This window comes from Tribolium castaneum, chromosome 4 (genome assembly GCF_031307605.1).
Source record: "Tribolium castaneum strain GA2 chromosome 4, icTriCast1.1, whole genome shotgun sequence".
Taxonomy (NCBI): Eukaryota; Metazoa; Arthropoda; class Insecta; order Coleoptera; family Tenebrionidae; genus Tribolium; species Tribolium castaneum.
Window position 1 is genome coordinate 21493144 of NC_087397.1, and position 19215 is coordinate 21512358.

The 19215-nt window shown below is 29.2% G+C and overlaps 2 protein-coding genes and 1 non-coding gene across 3 annotated transcripts; 2 read left to right on the forward strand and 1 right to left on the reverse strand.

The window, feature by feature from the left end:
- Positions 1-4: 4 nt before the first annotated feature.
- Positions 5-13807, forward strand: LOC103314708 (formin-binding protein 4). The gene is made up of 9 exons (XM_008201384.3): positions 5-191; positions 249-597; positions 649-727; positions 3449-4108; positions 10354-10487; positions 11240-11469; positions 13286-13398; positions 13453-13620; positions 13669-13807. Exons 1-9 carry the CDS (start codon positions 110-112, stop codon positions 13759-13761), a joined length of 1908 nt encoding a protein of 635 aa, XP_008199606.1. The 5' UTR covers positions 5-109; the 3' UTR covers positions 13762-13807.
- On the forward strand, positions 3320-3407 carry Mir3835 (microRNA mir-3835). The gene has a single exon (NR_038658.1). It is a non-coding gene; the product is annotated as a microRNA mir-3835 (primary transcript).
- Positions 13808-15402: 1595 nt separating the features above from the next.
- Positions 15403-16141, reverse strand: LOC656303 (ribosomal protein S13-like protein). Its single transcript, XM_962843.4, has 3 exons — positions 15983-16141; positions 15803-15930; positions 15403-15748 (listed from the first exon to the last, which is right to left on the reverse strand). The coding sequence occupies exons 1-3, from the start codon at positions 16003-16005 to the stop codon at positions 15444-15446; spliced, it is 456 nt and encodes a 151-aa protein (XP_967936.1). The 5' UTR covers positions 16006-16141; the 3' UTR covers positions 15403-15443.
- Between the last annotated feature and the right edge of the window lie 3074 nt (positions 16142-19215).

A 19215-nucleotide genomic window follows, 5' to 3' on the forward strand; every position in this document is an offset into this window, starting at 1 on the left:
TGTCCGCTGCGTTATGTTGGCACCACTGCGCTCATGTCAGATGGCCGAACATAACCTATAAAAAGTTGATTATTTTATTATTTTTGTGCATAATTTAACAATGTGTTAAATGAAAATGGATGCAAGAGTGAACGACTTTCTTAACGAAATTGACGAAATAGCCCCACTTAGCGAAAACAAGGAGGATTGTGGTAAGAATCATTTGTCTTGTCTTTGGTCCAAATCTTCAAATTTATGGTTTGCTAAAGCTTGGGAAAAGTGTTATGATGAAGAGAGCGGTTATTATTATTACTGGAACACTAAAACAAACGAAGTAACGTGGGATATGCCCGCCGAATACAAATCATTGAACAAAACCAAAAGTAAAAAAACTTGCAACTTGTATATCCCTCCACGAACAGCCCCCTTGTTTCCAAGCACACGTAACTTGTTACCGCCTGTATCAGATGCCATAAAAATTTATAAAATTGGTGAATGTGCTGGGAGTAGTACAAAGAGTGAGAAAGTTGTAAAAGGGGAAGAACATAAAGTTAAAGAAGAGAAAAAGACTGTGGTGAAAACTAAACCGGTTAGGAAACACAGTGATTCTGATGATGAGTAAGGAATTATGTTATTAATGATTGTTTTTTGAGTATTTTTTTCTTCTAGAAAAATTGTTTTGATCTCATCTTATAGTGGCGACAGTGAATCAGAGGAGGAAAAGGAGGAAGCAAATACAAAAAAATTGGTAAGTCATACTTTTATTATCTAAAAATTAGTTTTTGAAAAACAAATTGAATAAAATAAGCCAAAATAACTGATTTCAAACTTTATTGTTGTCAAAATTAGTTTTTAGAATATTTTTCAAAAAATAAAGTACATTGCCGAAAAATGCAACTTAAAACTTGTTTTACGATTCTCTGTATCGAGAAGGAGTGTTTGAAATAAGGAAAAGACCAAGTACTAAAAAAGTCAGATTATTATTTTATAATAATACTATCTTAAATCTTTTAATAGAGCGATTTTGCTTAATATGTTAACTCAAACAAAGTAAGCAGAAGAATTAAATTTTTTTTAAAAATTAAAATTCCATGGCTTAAGTATCAGAATTTAATTATTAGTTACTGCAATTAATAATAAATTTCGGTTTAGAAGAACTGATTTCTGAGTTTCAACAAATAAATTTGAATTTAATTTTAAAAGCTCAATATTTAAATTTAAGCTTTTTGTCACCACTCCAATTACAGAAGTTAATTATTAGTACGATTTAGATTTTTTCACGATTCCATATATTCTTAATTTAATTCATGTATTTGAATAACTAAATGCCTTCTAAATGTTGTGTATTTTTGAAAATGCTTGATTTTCAAATTTCTAATTGTTTTATTCGAAGTTATATTCACACTACTTATCCCAATAGGTTTGTAATTGTTGTTTTCTAAAAATTAATCAGAATTATAATTGTAATTAGGTAATTTAATCTGATCAAACACGAATTAAAAGGTAACTCAAAATAAATTTTGACCACGTTATCAAGTTTAACTTGAAGATGCAGATAAAACTTGCCAAGATCGTCAAAGGTCATTATTATTATTTTTGGTTATAAATTTTTGATAAATTTTTGTACTTATTGCTTACTATTGATCTTGAATTGCAAAAAAAAAATCTTTCAGTTTTTAAAAATATACTATTATTTTTGTTAAATATGAAAGTTGATTATTTATTATTATCTAACTCTGAAAAATCTAGCATGTAAAAGCTCTTTTTTAATTTTCAATAATTTTACTAAAGGAGACAGTTTGGATTACTAATTAAACAAGTAGCATTGACTCAAATATTGCTATCACTACAATTTAAAACATTTTATTTACGAGAAGAAACTTGACTTCAGAAAACCTCCAATAGATGTTTTTGGATGGTGTTTCCTACAATGAGTAAATAAAATAATCTTATAATGTTAATATGTATATCAATATCAAAAATGATCATATGATATCAAAAACTGGAACAGTAGAAACATTGAGATTTTTTGTATTTAATTCTATTTTAAATAATTGTTTACATCTTATGATAAAACTGTCAACTAGTTTAGCTTCAATAGTGATATTTTGTTGATTGTTTGAACTTTAAATATTTATACAAATCGTTTTTAGTTACAAAATTTTAATTTTTGATTTTTGCTTTAACTGAAACGGATTTACCATTGTCTCCACTAAATGACAGACTAATATCCAAGAAATTTTTTTCTGATAATTTGAGTAACAGATTTCGTTGTTTTTTTGTCTTTACGGGTTAATTTTACAAAAGAGATTAAATTAGAATGTATTTTTATGGTTTTTTTGAAAATTCCATTTTACAAAGAATATACAGGGCATATCAGAAATACGTGTGTTAATTTTAACACGTAATAAAACTCATCAAATACAACATCTTTTCTATATTATATCACATTTTGCAAAATTCCTATTTATAATTTTCACTGTTTTCCGCCTTTCTTTTGTGCACTGAGCCAGTCAGTATCTATGGTCAGTATTTAATAATTAGATTGTATTCATAGCAACAATTTAATAGGTTTATGTTTAGATGGATTTTTATCATCTGAAATTTTTGCTTTTAAAGAAGTGATCCCATGAGTTAAGGATTCCGGAAAATTATTCGGCTTTTCACTAAATTTAAAAAAGCCATAAAAGTAGTGAATGTAACAGATAGCATATCTTTTGATATTTCCAGTTTATTTAAATTAGGTACAGTAACAAAATCATTATTTATTTTGTGTTTGTCTGTTTATAATTGTTCTTAATCTTTTGCAATACAGAAATAATTTTTGTAAAAGTATTGTTTTATACTTTAGCTTTTGTTTATAAACGATAGGTACATTCTACTGAAGTATTGAGTTATATATTGGACCTAAATCTTTCCTTATTAGGATTTATTTGGTCTAACTTCTCATTCTGGTATTTTGTTTATGTTTGAAATTCCTAGTTATTGATCTGTAGCTGCACAACAAATTGAAAGAACTCAATATGTTGGAAATTTGTCACTATTAATAATTGTAAGAATTGCCACAATTATTATGTTTTTCAGTTGGAAACATACGTAAATAAAGGAGGCCTTGTTTAAGTTTCTTCTCAATTTTTAACACAGTTATTAATTATTTCAAAATTCTTATTTGTGGAAGTACCACCTGATCAAAAATATAACTATTGGCCAACTTTTTTTAGTTTTTTTTTTTTTGTTTTTATTTACATATTTGAATTTTTTTATTGTCATAATTAATGATGATTTTAATGACAGATGCAGCAGGATTGCTGTATATGATCAAAAAGTTTTCAATCTGATTTAAAATCTTGTTGCCACTGATGAATTACTGCTAGAATCTTCCTTTAATTTAAGTTGAGGATTCGCAGTTTCTGAGGCAAATTAGAAAAAATCGTTAGGCATATCTTTAAAACAAACAATATATTTGAAGATAAATGGATCAAAGCCGCTCCTTACTTCAGAAGATAATGACGAAGTTACGAAACAGAAAACATCAACTGAACCTACGAGTAAAGCTTCAATTGTACCGAAAAAACCTGAAAACAAGGAAATTTCCGGTTTTTCACTCGTTGCCGGTTATAGTGACTCCGATGAAGAGCAGGAAGAATCAAACCACAAGCCTAATTTTTTAATAGGACCACCTCCTCAAGAAAATAAAGTTTCTCATAGCACCCTTTTTCCCGCCACTAAACCAATAGACGTTAAAGATTTTGCTGAATCGCCAAAAATAATCGGAGAAGGTGATGAAGGTTTTGATTCAAAGGCGTTTCAACGTAAACGCCGAATTGGAGTTGCGTTAATAAATACCGGTAAAAAAACAGTAATTGATGATGATAACGAACGAAAAGGACTGGGATTTTCTAATGATAGCAATAGTGGTGAGAATTCAAGCAGTCCGTATCCCGGATTTAAAAGTGGAGGTGTTATGTTTGTCAAAGCTGATGTTTTAAATCCAACGAGTACAGAAGAGAAAGCTGAAGATTGTAGTTTGATTGAAGAAACGTACACGACATTGAAAGAAAAATTAGGATTTTTAAGTGAAGGTCGAGAAGAGGTTTCACCTGTTCAAGTGATGCTTATTCAAGTTGAGGTGAGTTATTATGAATCTATTGTTTCATCAGATTGCCAGTATTTTGACTTCTAATAAGGATATTTATCTCAAATTCTGTGATCTGTTAAATCTGTTTTTGGGAGTGGATTATTCGAGTTATTTTAAGGGAGTTTTCGAAATTTAAAAAAAATTAATTTGCATCATTTCCTTCAAGAATCAATAATTTACATATTTCCCTCAAGAATCAATAATTTACATATTTTATTCGGAAGTAAAGTTACCATTGGGGGCGCCACTGCGCTAGGTCGAAAACAGTAACCATAAATGGCGGGAAAATGTTTATTCGGATATTTTGAGCGATGTACGAATTTTGGGGCTTCACAATTATTACATTGCCAATGCGGAATGACTATTGTATCTTTGGTGGAAGAAACGAATGTTGACAAATGAGAGATGACGAGGAAAACACGAATAACGATGACTTTTTGGTTCACTTTCTTTCTTTATTGGAAAATTATTACAAAGACATTAAAAAGCCTACTTTTTGGCATAATTTACGTTTAAGTGTATTAGCAGTTGTTAATCTTAATTGTAGTTTTGTTGATTTATCGAAGTATTTCATGATTTTATCAGTGGAAAAATTCTAACCTAAAATTCACAAACTTCACTAATTTATTGGTTTCTTGAGCCCAACTATGTGTTCGCTGTGATCCATTACTTATAGTCTTTAATTAGACAACTGTTTGATAACACTTTGTAATGAAAATTTAAATCTTTTTCACTTTTTATCCACATTCAAGTTCCAACAATAAACACTTTATACCACGAAAAACCGCAGAACCAAAGTCAGAGCTAGTATTTACCACCACATACTTTTAAAGTGATTCTCTCCAATGTAAGCAATTAACACTATACACGCAAAATTGTTAAACAATTTATTAGATGTCAATTAAATGTGGAATTACGAAAATTTCGTTACTGTTTTCGACATAGTTCAAAAGTCATCACCAGAGGGCGTCTAGTTAATTTTATTTCCGAATAAGAGATAGCTTAGATCTTCTCTTTGTTAATTAATGTCAATTAATGTCAATGTCAATTAATAAATCAATTTTTACACATGAAATGACCCACTTTTTATTTCACTAATTTAATTCTGATCGATTTCAAGGTATTTTAACTTTTCGTTGACATTGAATTCATTAGCCATAAGAATGGAAAATCCAAGTTTTTCAAACCTGAATGTTATAAATTTATTTTACAATAACTAGATAACGCATAGAAAACTTTATATTTAAAAAAAAACATTTTCTAAGATGTATATTTGTCTAACTTACCGAATTTATTAAACAAAATGGTTGTAGTTTGTTTTTGTTTTTTTATTACCGAATTTTTCCGACAGTATCGTAAGTTAATTAAAATTTTCGAAAATATATTTTATGTTTTTATCATTAAAAAAAATCCTTAAGGTTTAGAAATTTTCTTACAAAAAGTTGCGAATTTCAGGAAGTTATTTTGTTTAAGGTTTTTTGCATTTACTTTTTCTAAGAACTCAAAGTTGGTGTAAAAAACGAAAATTTGTTTGTAAAGTATTTATTTTAACATAGTTTTGCAGCTGCTATTTTCAGAATTAATGAAAAAAAAACAATTCCACTTTTTTAAATAATGCAAAAGACGGTCATTTTTTTATTTAGATGGTAACTAATGGGCATGCGCATATCCTGTTTAGTTTTTTTTTTGGTACGAACGTGTACAATATGTTCTACTTTGACTAAAAATTATTCTTTACAAAAATTACCAAATTTGGAAAATAATAATAAGTGTTAATAAACTCTAGTTGTATGGTATGGTAAAAAGCAGCAAATAAAAGAAAATTTTGCCAACATTTTTTCAAATTCCGGGTGGTCAAAAATCGGCTCACCAACTCAATCTTTTTATTAAAGTTATTAATAAATAAATAAATTTTAAATAAATGATATCTGGCAACGTTGTCTAACAGTCGTGATCGCAATAGAATTTTATCAACAAGAAAAATAAATTATTTTTGAAACGGTTTCCTAGGAAATAATTCCTAGTGTTTATACAAACCGTGATTGTTTTTGATGTTTTTTTTTTAATTCAAACAACTGCTAAAGTCTGATAGTAAATTTAAAAACAATTATTCATCGTTTTGTTACGGAACGATTACTTAGTGTGAAACATAAAACATTGAAAAATTATGAAAACTAAAGAAGTTATGTAGCTCCATATTTTTTAAAATATGACTTTTTTCAAGATTTTTCCCGTAATCTACACATGCTTCTCAACAACGTATCATTGAGTTTGGTGTGCCAGTTTTTGAGCACCCTGTATACAGCAACATTTCTGTTAAGTAATTAAAATCATTCATTTAACTTGTAACAAGATTATTTTTTAACATCAATATTTCAACTTTAATATTGTTTTTAAACATACATGTATACATGTTTGCACCAAAAAACTAGTAGACCTTACAATTTATGAAAAAAAATCCATGTTTAAAATAAGAAAGTTGAATACATTCCAAAATATATACTATCACATTTAGAAAAATTTTACGCTGTGGATTCAGGTTGTACTACATTAAAAGCCATTTACTTTTTTTTAATTTTTAAAATTGGAAAATCGGACCATAAACAAAAATTCTACATTGCCTATCGTTTTTAAAAAAATCACCTAGTATTTGAAAATGTTCGGCAAAACATTTTTGGGAATCACCCAAAAATAAATGTGTCTTTATTTGTGTTATTGATAATTAATTATTGTTAAAACTACTATTAAATGTCGTGTTTTAATCAAATTCTTTCCTAGTAGGAGTTAAATACAATACAATTTTCTTAGCTATTTTTATTTATTATAATTTTTAGGAAATTAACGTAACAATACCTTATTAAATTAAAGTAAATTGTAAATTGTCAACCCTCATTTTTTATGGTAGACCAACATTAGAAATGAATTGTGACTAAAAATTTATCCAGACCTATACTTTTAATAAACATTTTAAAATAAACACAAAAATTTTCACTTTTTGTTACACAGTATAATGCAGGGAAAAATGAAGGAATGCCACATTAGAAGTATTGAAAGTTCTAATAAAGATATTTATTTAAAAGTTGGTACTCGGCCATAATACGTTGAGTTCTGCTCAACGAAAATATTTTTAACATGGCGGCACTCCGGTTATATCGGAAGTCGATATGAACTTTCTTATTTTAAATGGCAAGCAATTTTTTCACTACGTTTTTGGATTAGATGAGTTATTTTAAAGCCGTTTTTACCAGCTTTCCCTAAATATAAGTTTAACCTTTTTCGAGATATTAAAGATTTTTTGAAAATTTGTGGATTTGCACCTGTCACTTAAAAAATCGGTAACTCTCTTAGTTGCATAGATTTTGAAATCATATTTAGAGAATTGAAAGAGAAAGCCTATTTCTGTTTTCCAGTGTGTTCAAAATTGAAAAAGAATTTAATAAACCCAAAAATTTTGTGGTTAAATTGGGCCAATTTCAAGTACCCATATTTTAATTTTACTAAATGAAGGAAAATTTTGTTCTGCATTGATCTGTATTAGTATTCCCTATACCTATAACTGTAATAATTTTCAAGTTATGTTGTTTTTTTGAGATTGTAGGAAATTTCTTACTAACCACAGCTATTTTGCTTAGTTTGTCAAAAAATATTTCTGATTAAACAAACGACAAAATCTTTTTTAAAATTATGTTATCCGTTCTGTGAAAACAAAATAATTTCATTGAATGTGAAAAACTTTATTTTCTCACATTTTTTCTCTTTTTTCCATGGTAATCTATGAGAAAAGGCCTGTGCCTAACGAATTTCTCAATCCCAACAAAAAGTTATTGTAACTTGAAAACTGTTAGACATAAGTATAGGGAATGTTAATCCAGATCGATACAGAATTATATTCTCTACCATTTAGTTAAATAAAACTTGTGGCATTTCTTTGAAAAAAAATAATAGTTATGGGTGCTTAAAGATCTACAAACTTAACTTTAAAAATTTGGGGTTGGTTATCTTTTTTTAGAAATTTGAAAGCACTAGGGGAAAGATCTAGGCGTCCTTTTTCAAATGAGCTGAAAAATATTTTCAAATTTTTAAAAATAGCAGTTAACGATTTTTGAACTTGAAGGTACAAATCCAAAAAAAAAAAATTACAAACGCTAAATATTTCGTAAAGGCTAAATTTAGGTATAAGGACAGCTTATGAAAACTACTTTAAAATAACTCTAGTAATCCAAAAAACGTATTAAAAATATAGCTTTCCATTTAAAATAATGAAGTTGATAGTGACTTCCGGTATTTTGAAAATATTTCCATTGAGCAGGACCTAAGATATTATAGTCGAATACAAATTTTTAGGTGACTATCATTGTTAGAACTACCAATACTTCTGATCTTCTTTTCGATGATCTGAATTCTAAATTTTTAGTCTTGAAAAATTAACAATCTTTGTTTTTCCCTTGTATTCTTCATTTAGCAAAATAATGAGTTACTGCCGTATTTGAAAGAAAAAATTTGATTTTTGCAATCAGGGACGAAATGTCATTACTTTGAGATTTCATAAAATAGTATATTACATGACGAGAGTTATAAGTAACTATTTGTTATATAAGTTATATATATGTTATATAAGTAGCTATTTGATTTTTGACGGATTTATATCTGCTAGTAGATATTTCCTTTAATTTTGAAAAGAAAACTATCAAATGCATACAGGATGTATCAGAAATACGTGTGTTAATTTTAACACGTAACAAAACTCAACAAATGAAACAACTTTTCTACATAACGTTTTGAAAAATTAAAATTTATAATTTTCGTTGTTTCCCTCTTTTATTTCAAACCGAGAATCTTCCTAATCTGCCAATTTGACACTTGGTAAAGTTGTTTAGTCTGCGGTCCGCTTCAACGCACCTGATCCTTGACTATGCCCGTTTTCTCCAAACATCGCTTCAATTTTACTTTTTTTCGCGCACTTTCGGCACGAACAGGCTTCACTTTGAGTGGCACAACCACGTATTGCGCCACACCGTAGCTATTTACGTCCCCTATTTTTACTAAAAATTATTGTATTGTATTTGTATCTATGTAGTTATATGGTATTAAATAAGACAATGATTGTAATGTTAAAAAGCAGCAAGTAATAGAATATTTTGCCAACATTTCTAAATATACTTGCAACATTTCTCTAAAGTAATTAAAAATCATTCATTTAACTTGTAACAAGATTATTTTCAACATCAATATTTTTAATTTTCATTGACACTGCAACTTTTATTAAATTTTTTCAACTATAATATTGTTTTTAAACATACATGTATTAATTAATTAATATACATGTTTGCACCAAAAAACTAATAGTACCTTCCGAATTATGAAAAAAAATTATGGATTCATGTTTAAAATAAGGATACATTCCAAAATAAGTATACTATCACATTTAGAAAAATTTTAAAAGCTTCAAGCTGTGGCTACAGGTTGTACTACATTAAGGCTCGGCTTACAGAAAGTGAAATTAAGAATTAATTCAAAATTAAACTAATTCTAGTTATGTTGCCGTTTAAAATACATTGACAAATGTGAAGTTAATCGCGATTAAAATTTAACTGCAATTAAAATGTTCTGTAAACCGGCTTTTAAACCATTTATTTTTTTATTAATTTTGCCATTAATAAAAATTCTACACTCCTTATCGTTTTTAAAGAATCACTTTGTATTTGAAAATGGTTGACTATATATTTTTAGGAATCATCCAAAAATATAATATGTATCTTTAGTTGTGTCTCTAGTTGTGTGAGTTTATTGTTAAACTACTATTAAATGTTAATTAATTATGTTAAATTAAATTAATTTTTAGTAAATGTACGTGACAATTACATTAATAAATTGTATTTGCGAAAGTGATGTAATAGAAAGGACTTTTTTGTTAAAAAATACGAGGGAAAAACAAGGAATGCCACATTCTTTAGATTGTTATAAAAAAAAACGAGAAATAAATAATAGATTTTATCCGTTTCTTCTCTTCGATGATCAGTAGTTCTCAATTTTTAGTCTTGAAAATTTAACTGTCTTTGATTTTCCCTTGTAGTTTTCATTTGGTGGATTTGCTAATATGATTTTTGACGGATTTATATCTGCTATTAGATGTTTCCTTTAATTTTGAAAAGAAAACTATCAAATGTACCAAATAATCTCACACATTTATTCAGAATCCAAAATTTGTTGATATTTAATAAATTTCGGGTTTTTAGACTCTCTACATCGCACTCAAGTCGGGAAATTTAAAACACACCTATTTAAAGCAATGGCTTGATGAGAAATGCTCCGAACTCATTAAACTTGAAAAAGAAGCGACTCCAGAAGGTTGGCTTCTTCAATGGGATAGGTACGAAACGTGCAATTTTTTATTTATAGTTTCAGTTTTTTTCACCCACTTTTTCTTTATCCTGTGGCCATCCTTTTAACCTTATTATTAGCTCCATTTTTTCTGCTGTTTCCCCTCGCAGCCAACATCGAGATATGCAGTCAATTACTTCAGGTAAGAATTATTTTAATTTTCATTTAATTGATTTGACTAAAAACGAGCTAGAACGTATAGTTTTGACATTGTTGAAATAAAATCGAAGATGCAGTTATTCCAATTGTATGAGGCATTTTTTCTGTAGTTTTAAATCAATTCAGGTTCGTAAATTTATTTTCACTTGAGTTCATTACGTTTTGTTCACTTTTATTAAAGTTTATTTATCACGTTTAAATGAGTGGATTTAATGAAATGAACTCGTTTATCCATTTAATAGTTTGATTAATTGCAATTGTATTAATCTTTTTTTGTGTGTGTAGGACATGAAGATTGGTGGTATTCCTGTGGTCCGAACGCGAAGCTGGATTTATTTATCTTAAATTTCTAAACTTAAATTAGTGTGTAATAATAACTGTTTTGCGGTGTCGCAGGTATAGTATATGCAGAAAAGTGAAAAAAGTAAAATTGGAAGAGAAAACTTAAAAAAAGATTCATCAATTTCCTTGTGTGTTAATTAACTTGATGAATCTTATTTATCATTTTTCCGCGCCTAAAAAATCACTTGACGACATCAAGTCAAAACTGTGTTCTGTGAGGTGGTTTTGGTGATGTTTTAGGTCACATAAGCGCTATTTTTATCAAAATGCGTCTACGGGGGAGAGTCAATGGGAATATCCCCAAGCCGATGTTACAGTGTGTGATGAAGCTATGGATATTTGTACAACACCTCCTCCAACAGAACCAACAATTCATATGTCGCCTCCTTTGCCTCCAGTCATCGCTAGTCCGAGTCCGCCGCCACCACCTAGCATTAGTGACTGCAAGACCAGTAAAAAAAAGAAATGTGGTGAGTTAACTTCAATATTTCTCCCGCCAAAATTAAATTTGCGTCAAAACATCTCAAATTTTTGTTTCTATCGTGTTACAGTTAAAGAGGAACACTAGTTTGAAAATCACGATATTTCGTGCGACTTAGTGCGTTTGAACTTTATTTTGTAAGATCATGCAAGCTTTATGTAATTTAGCTCGGTTTTGTGCGAAATTTCTCCAAAGATAAGCAGTTCCATAAAAAAATGGGTTATTTTTATAAATACGTGCTTGAAGTTACCAGCATATTATCTGATCTTTGAGAGAAACTATATAAGTGAAAAATCACTGATTTTAGTCGAATTTTATGTTCTAAATGTTTTTTAAACCGTAAGTTAGACAAAACGTGATTTATACGTTTTTGGAATTTTTAAACACGTTCCCAAGATAAAAACTTAATTTTTTTTTGAAAAATTTCACTAAACATAGATGGAAATTTGATTATTTCTACCAGAGCTAAAAAAGAGGAGTTTCTTCAGCCAGAAAGGCAATTATTACACAAAATTTTATTAAAAACACCGAAAAGTCTTATTAAGTCCTTTTTTTCAAAAAATTTACTTAAAATTGGACAAAAAAACACTGAATCAGATCGAAAACAATGTTTTTTTTTAGATTGAGACTGATTTATTTTGCACGAGATTGTGAAAACACACCTAAAGATCATAAAATAAAGGGAAGTTGATGTTAATTTTTGTAAGTCATTTATTTTGTAAAATCTTGCCAAAACATGTCTCAAAATAAAAGAAAAAATGAAACTGATGTACTTTGTTTACTTCACTCGATTTCGTTTGTTTTTGAGCAAAATTTTGTGAAGACTAAGCTGAAAAATGACATATTTGGTTGAAAATTATTTGTTGATTTTGGGTAAAAATTTCAAGGAATAAGTCATGAGTAGGCGTTCGTTTATAGACGCGTCATTTTCATTTTGGTTGACTGTACTTACAAGGGTTTAATTTTTTTATTTTCCAAAAAACCTTGTTATTGATTTTTTAACGAATTAAATGTTAAAAATATTCCTTTTTTTATTTATTTTTTTTAATTGAGCCTTTAGCTAAATATTTTTTTTTTAAATATTATCCACAGCATGCAAAATTTTGAAAAATCTAGCAATTAAAAACCTCGTCAATACTGAAAGTAGAAAATAATTGTGCTTTTATGGAGCGAGTAACCCAAAGTTTGCCATATCCAGAACTAAAACTATTTTACGTAAAATAATGCACTTATTTTTGAAAAATTTCATTTGTTTTTAAAAAATTAATGAATGGTATCATTTTTGTTTCTTTGAAGGACTTATTCTTTGATAAAACTATTAGGTCCGGTTTATAGAAAGCTTCATCAAATTTTAATTCGTTATAAAAGTTAACAACGCGAATAGACCAAACAAATTAGCTCAATTTCGTCACGTGATTCGTTAATCACACATTTAATTGCGAATTAAAATAATGACGCTTCTATAAACCGGTCCTTTATATTTAAAAGCCGTTAAATTTTAAATGATAAATTTTAACAGCCCTTCCAACCAATTTGCATTTCTAGTTCAAGTTTATAAACAAACACAATTTACCTCTACTTTTAAGTTCTTTCTTTTTGCCTTTATTTGCTTTTTTTATATTATTTACCTTAACACATTTATTTTTAATGGTGCATTTTTTTTTAACAAGAAAACAAGGAGAATCTGATAGAAAATATAACTGCTTCGGTAAAATTTTTCAGTTAAGCTCGCTTTTTAGTTTGCTATCGTCGTCTATGTATTGCATGTCTATGTTTTTATTTAAATTTCTCTATATTTCTTCAAGATATTCCTCTCCCTCCTGAGCCAAAAAAAGATGTATCTAGTGAAAGGTATGCCAGCAATGGGGAACCATTTCCTCCAGGTGTGGATGCGTCTGATGTGACAACAAAAACAAAGGTATTTGGGTGGAAAATGAGGGTTGAAATCATTTTATTCAACGATTTTTTTTAGGATATTAAAGGAAATGATATGACCGATGTTCTAAACTCGTTTTATTCAGATATTGCTGCAATTGAAACTAGTAATTCACCACCTGTTTCTAATGTTAACGAAGATACAAAATTAGAGTCGACTGTGGACAATGTTCAAGAACCGATGAAGAAAAAGAAGAAAACGAAAGTAATGCTTAAAGTTGTAATATTACTTTGGTATAACTTTCTTTTGTAGGTGAAATTGGCACAAGGAATAGCTATGAAGAAGAAAGGGGTGTCGAAATTGGTGGAAAAATGGAAGAATGTACAATTGTCATATAATGATTGAATGCAAAAGTTTTTTTACCTAAATAATAAAGTAGAGATCAAACTTTTTAGGTATTTTGTATTCCATTATTAAATGATCCACAGAAACAAGTAAACAACTGCCAACTGTTTGATTGGCAATTTTTAATTTTTCAACGTTAAAGAGCAAAACAATTAACAACTGTTGCTAAGAAAAAAAATTAAACTGCTTAAAAGTTAGTTCTTCCAAAGTTGGAACGAAAAATACGTAATAAAAACAAAATATGACAGTCACAGAAGACTTCAGTCTTGTCAACTTAATTTTAAATTGTAGGCCACTGCTTAGAAGTTTATTTGGAAGCATGGAAATATTGTAGCAACGTTTTCTTTATACACCATTAAATTATTATGATCACCCCAAACCGCAAGGACCCTTCAAGCTAATCTCTTAGACAAGCTTATTGCAGACAGGCTATAGTCTTTCAGAGGAACCGATCGATATCGTAAATATTTTCGGGACAACCTTAACATCTTAGTGTGGGGATCGCTTATCTTATACAAAGAAAACGATGCTACAATAAATAACTATTTTTCAATAAACACAAACCGATAACTTATTAGAACAAAATAGAACATTTTACTTGTACTGCATCTAAATGTTTTCCACAAGCCTAAACGTAATCTTAGCCTAGATAGTATTCACCATCCACTTTTAGAAATTGAATAAATTTTAAAAAATAATTGAAAATAAAAAAGTTGTCAAAAGGACGGGAGATTTAAGTATCTCTTGATGTGGTAACAGATGTGTTTTAAGAAATCTCTGTGTATTGGTTTACAATATCTACTCAGTATATTCAAAAACTATAAGTCACGCCGAATTTAGTGTTTGCAATAATTATCAATACCTTGCTCCAAATATTTTTAAAAAATTCACATTCGTAAAGAAAAAAATTGGCAAATAATAAAAATAATGTTAGTTTTACCTTTTTCAAACCTTTTGAGTACAATTTTAATCAAAATCTGGTGATTTTTGTTAGAGATTGTTAATCTAAACTCTAAACCATAGATAGAGGCTAAATCTAAAAGTTACTAAATGAGATTGTTGAAAATGAAATAATTTTTGTATGTTTTGAGCCGAATTTACAGCCTGTTGCAGTTATTTATTTCTAAACATTTTTCTCAAAAACAAATTTTTTTAAATAATTTGTAATTGCACTAAAAACGATATAATTTTTTATTTAATTTGAAAATTTGCATTTTTATTGTGAAAGCAAAAATTACGGTTTTTTTAAGTCTACGAAATGTTATTTCAGCTCGATTTACTTCGTATCTGAACTAGAGACTCATTTATTTTGCAAGATCTTAAAAATCACAAAAATTAATCGAAATCTCGCTCGATTTGACCTAAAATTCGGTAGAAATAACTAAAAAAATCCAAAATTGTGTTTATCTTTTTCAAGCTCTTTACTACATACTGAAAGAGTATAGTTCGTTTTTTAGCAAAACATGCAAAATTTTGGCAAAAACAAGTCCGAAAATGATATTTTTGTTTCTTAAGCTTTTGACCACGTTTAAAAGCCAATAACATTTAAAAAAACTACACCTATAGCTACCAACTTAACAATTAATCAACTGGTTACTCTTACTATTTAAATGAAATGATTAGGTAAAAAATATGCACGTACATTTTGCCAGTTTTTTTTATTCATTTAAAACGCCTTAAAATTAAGCTACTAACGCCGATGCTGTACTTGACTCATACTTCCAGTTTGGGGCCAAAACATTCTTTGTCTTGTAGTATCTTGCAAGTCTGTGTATCCTCGACTCTACCAAAATCAACCGGAACTTGCTGTCTTTATCCTTGCGATTACGTTCCAAATGTTTACGAATAGCCACTGCTTTCTTAATCAAATAATACAAATCTTCGGGTAAATCAGGCGCAAGACCCATAGCTTTCATAATTCGCAGGATTTTATTGCCTGTTACGAACCGAACTTGAGCCACTCCATGAGAATCCCTGAGTGTGACACCTGGCCAAAAAATCGCAAACTTAGTTTCATAAAAAGTGTCACACTGTTACTCACCTATTTGTGAAGGGGTCAAACCTTTCTTGCCCAGTTTGAAAATGTAGTCTTTGACTTCATCTGGAGTGACTTTTAACCACGTGGGAACGCTACGTCTATAGGGCAAAGCTGACTGGGCGATACCCTTCCTGTGCAGTGAAACAAATTTATTGATGTCTATTTTAAACAATAAATCATTACCCAGGGGCGTGCATACGACCCATTTTGAGAAAATTGCGAAAAAACTAATTTAATTAAATTAGAAACACTTCACCTGCTACGGTGCTACGAAATGTCACTCGTTACCAAGGTTGCCAACTGTGCTACTGCCATTCGCAAACCTACGGAGGACTATAAGTTAGGAGACGAAGCAAGACACAAAATCGCACCCGGAAATATAGTACGGTAGAGTAAAAATGAGGGCGCTTTGAGCGTTATACCGTCTTGGCGGCAAATTATTTTAAATTAATTTTAATTTAAGCAGTTTATTAATTACTTGGAAAAAAATGCAGAAATGTTCAGCTCTCATATCTCTATCGTCCACGGTTTAGGCACCAAAACCGTTCAAAGACGGTGACGTGACGGATTTGTTTCATTTTACCGGTGGTCAAGTAAGGAAGAGTCAAGTTATACCTAAACTGCAGAAGATAGAAATATGGTGTCACGGATTTTTTTATAGAAAATTTAGTTCTCTACAACTTTGTTTCTTACTCATCTTTATCCGTATTTCCAGTGTTGTAATAAATATGCTTATATTTTTGCAAATGCTGCAAATATAGTCGAAGATACAAAAAAGATGTAAGAAACAAAATTGTTGAGAATTGAATATTCTACAAAATTCCCGGACACCATATTTCCATCTTCAATATTTTAGCTATAAAGAAACTTTCCAAAATTGCTCACCGGCAAAATGAAACAAAACCGTTACATGAGCGTCTTTGAACAACTTTGAGGCCTAAATGGTTGAAAATATAAATATTGTTTTGCGGACTTTTTTATAAAAAAAGTATGGAGCCGACTGCTAATTAGTAAAAGATTGACTTTTTTTAAATACCCTAGTTTACGATAAAATTTTTGCATTATCTTTATGTCTTACGAACTATTAAGAATTCAATGCTCATATGACTTTTTTTTGTTTGCTATATGTTAATCGTTGTAGATACAAATACAATTATTTTTTCAAATTAATTGCTCTGAAAACTTAGACGGTAATATGACGGTAATGGAACAAATGCGCTCTCTAGCGACATTTACGGAACTATCATTTACGGAACTATCGAGGACGAGAACGTTTATCTGTAGTAAAAACAAAAACACAGTGAAAAAAATCGCCGTAATTTAAAATTGAAGAAAAGTAAAAAAGCAGAGAGAATAAAAACTGAAATAAATACTTTTCTTTTCATAATTCTTCTCTAGTTTTGTATAGAATTTTTCAAAAAGCCGTGCAAATTCTTAGCGTTCACTTTTTACTGTACATTTCTAAAATTATACCGGTGTAAATCTCTCTTTAGACGCGTAAAATTGTTTAAAGGGCAACTTACAATTTGTAAATTTCAACCAAATTACACTAGGAAGTGGACGCAAAGGAAATGAAACTGCTATACAGAGGTTATTTCTAAATACGTATTGCATCAGTCCACACAGCTTCAGTACTCTTCTCTGGAATTTTTAAAATTCTTTTCTGGTGCACGTATAGGTATACTCTTCTAAAATGTCGGTTCGTCTTTGAATATTATTTCATAAGCCATTTTTGTTCTTTATATTCTTTTATAAATTTTTCTCTAGATGCTTCTTTCCAATTATTTTCTAGACTCTACTAAAATGCTTCAAATTCTTTTTTGGATTCTACATTGTGTTTTCTCAAAATTCTTTCATTTAGAATTTTTTTTGCATTGTTTTGGACTGTACTTTGATTCTTTCCCAAAGCTGATTTAAATTTGTAAACTGTCCTTTTCTTTTGATTATTTTTATTTTTTTTATTGCCTTATTTTATAAATATTTTTCTCTAGATTTTTTTATAGAATTATTATTGTTGTGTAGGCTTTTTTACATTATCAAAATTTTCTTTTAAAGACTACTTTGTAGTCCAGTCAAATTAGATAAAAATAAGGCGATCGGTGGAAAAAATTTCTAGGGAGATGGATTTTTTTTAAACGCTTTCTTTAGACTTGGATAAATAAATATCAAGAGTCTCCGAGGGTGGGGGGCAAGCTTGAGGAGGGGAAGGGGTTAAAGGTGGCATTTTTTTATTTCTTGCTTATATTTTGGAAAAGATCACTCTTATTAATCTTTAGCAAAACTAAAATTAAAGCTGATAAAATTTCCTAGAAAATGGTTCTATGCATTTCATTATCTTAACCAAGTGGATGCATTTCAAGTCTTTTATGTCACTGTCAGTTTGCCATCAGATATGGAACAACCTCTATCGTGATTTTTGTAAAATGTGCAAGACCCTAATAAGCACCAATAAAGAATCAAATATTAAATAGACCCATATCTTCATATTTTTTCACAAATTGTCTTTAGACTTTACTAAAAATGCACTTACAAACACTTGTATACATTTCCCAAATACTTTTTTTAGATTCTACTCTGCGTCTTAAGAATGTCCTACTTAAAAACATCTAAAATCGGTGCACTTTCTTAACAACCCCTGTGGTGCAAATAAAAACAAAAGTAAAAAAATTTTTTTTTCAATAATTCAAAAACTAAAAATGACACATTAAATTTTCTTTCAGAAACCATAAAAATACGAAAATTTGCTCAAATTTAACCGACCTCGTATAATAACAGAGATGGTGAAGCTCAAAAAATGGACAGCCTGTATAGCATCGATTTTTGTACAACTGAAGTCTAAAAACAAATTTGATTAAATCTAAAATATTTGGAATACGATTCTCAACTGTTTTTCTCACCAAGTTTTTGGATTTAATATTCTTAGCATTTGCCAAAATTGTTAAAAAATCTTCAAGTTGGAAACACTGTCACTAACGTGCAGTTGTAATTATCAATTGGTTGGCAAAATTACTGAACATAATTAACTATAGTTAATTTTTTTAAATAATCTACTGTCTGTCAAAATTCTGATAAAGACCAGACTATATCACCCTAAAAGTTCATGTCCAACCACTTTTGAAACTAGCTGTATTCTGTATTTGACATTTTGAACACCAGATTTGACATTTTTGAAAATTGGACGTTAGTGTTAATCGTTAATTGGTTAGTCTAAAAGTGGTCTAAAATAAATAACTAAATGTTAAAAAAATACTATTTATGATAATGCCAACCTGACGGCTCTTAGACAGTTGATTAGAAAAAAAACGACTATAATAACAATTTAATATTCATAGCCGGGTGTACGAAACAATGAAATAAATGTGACGGCTGCATGTATTTATTTAAATTTGCCGCCAACTTCACGCCGGTCAGGTGCT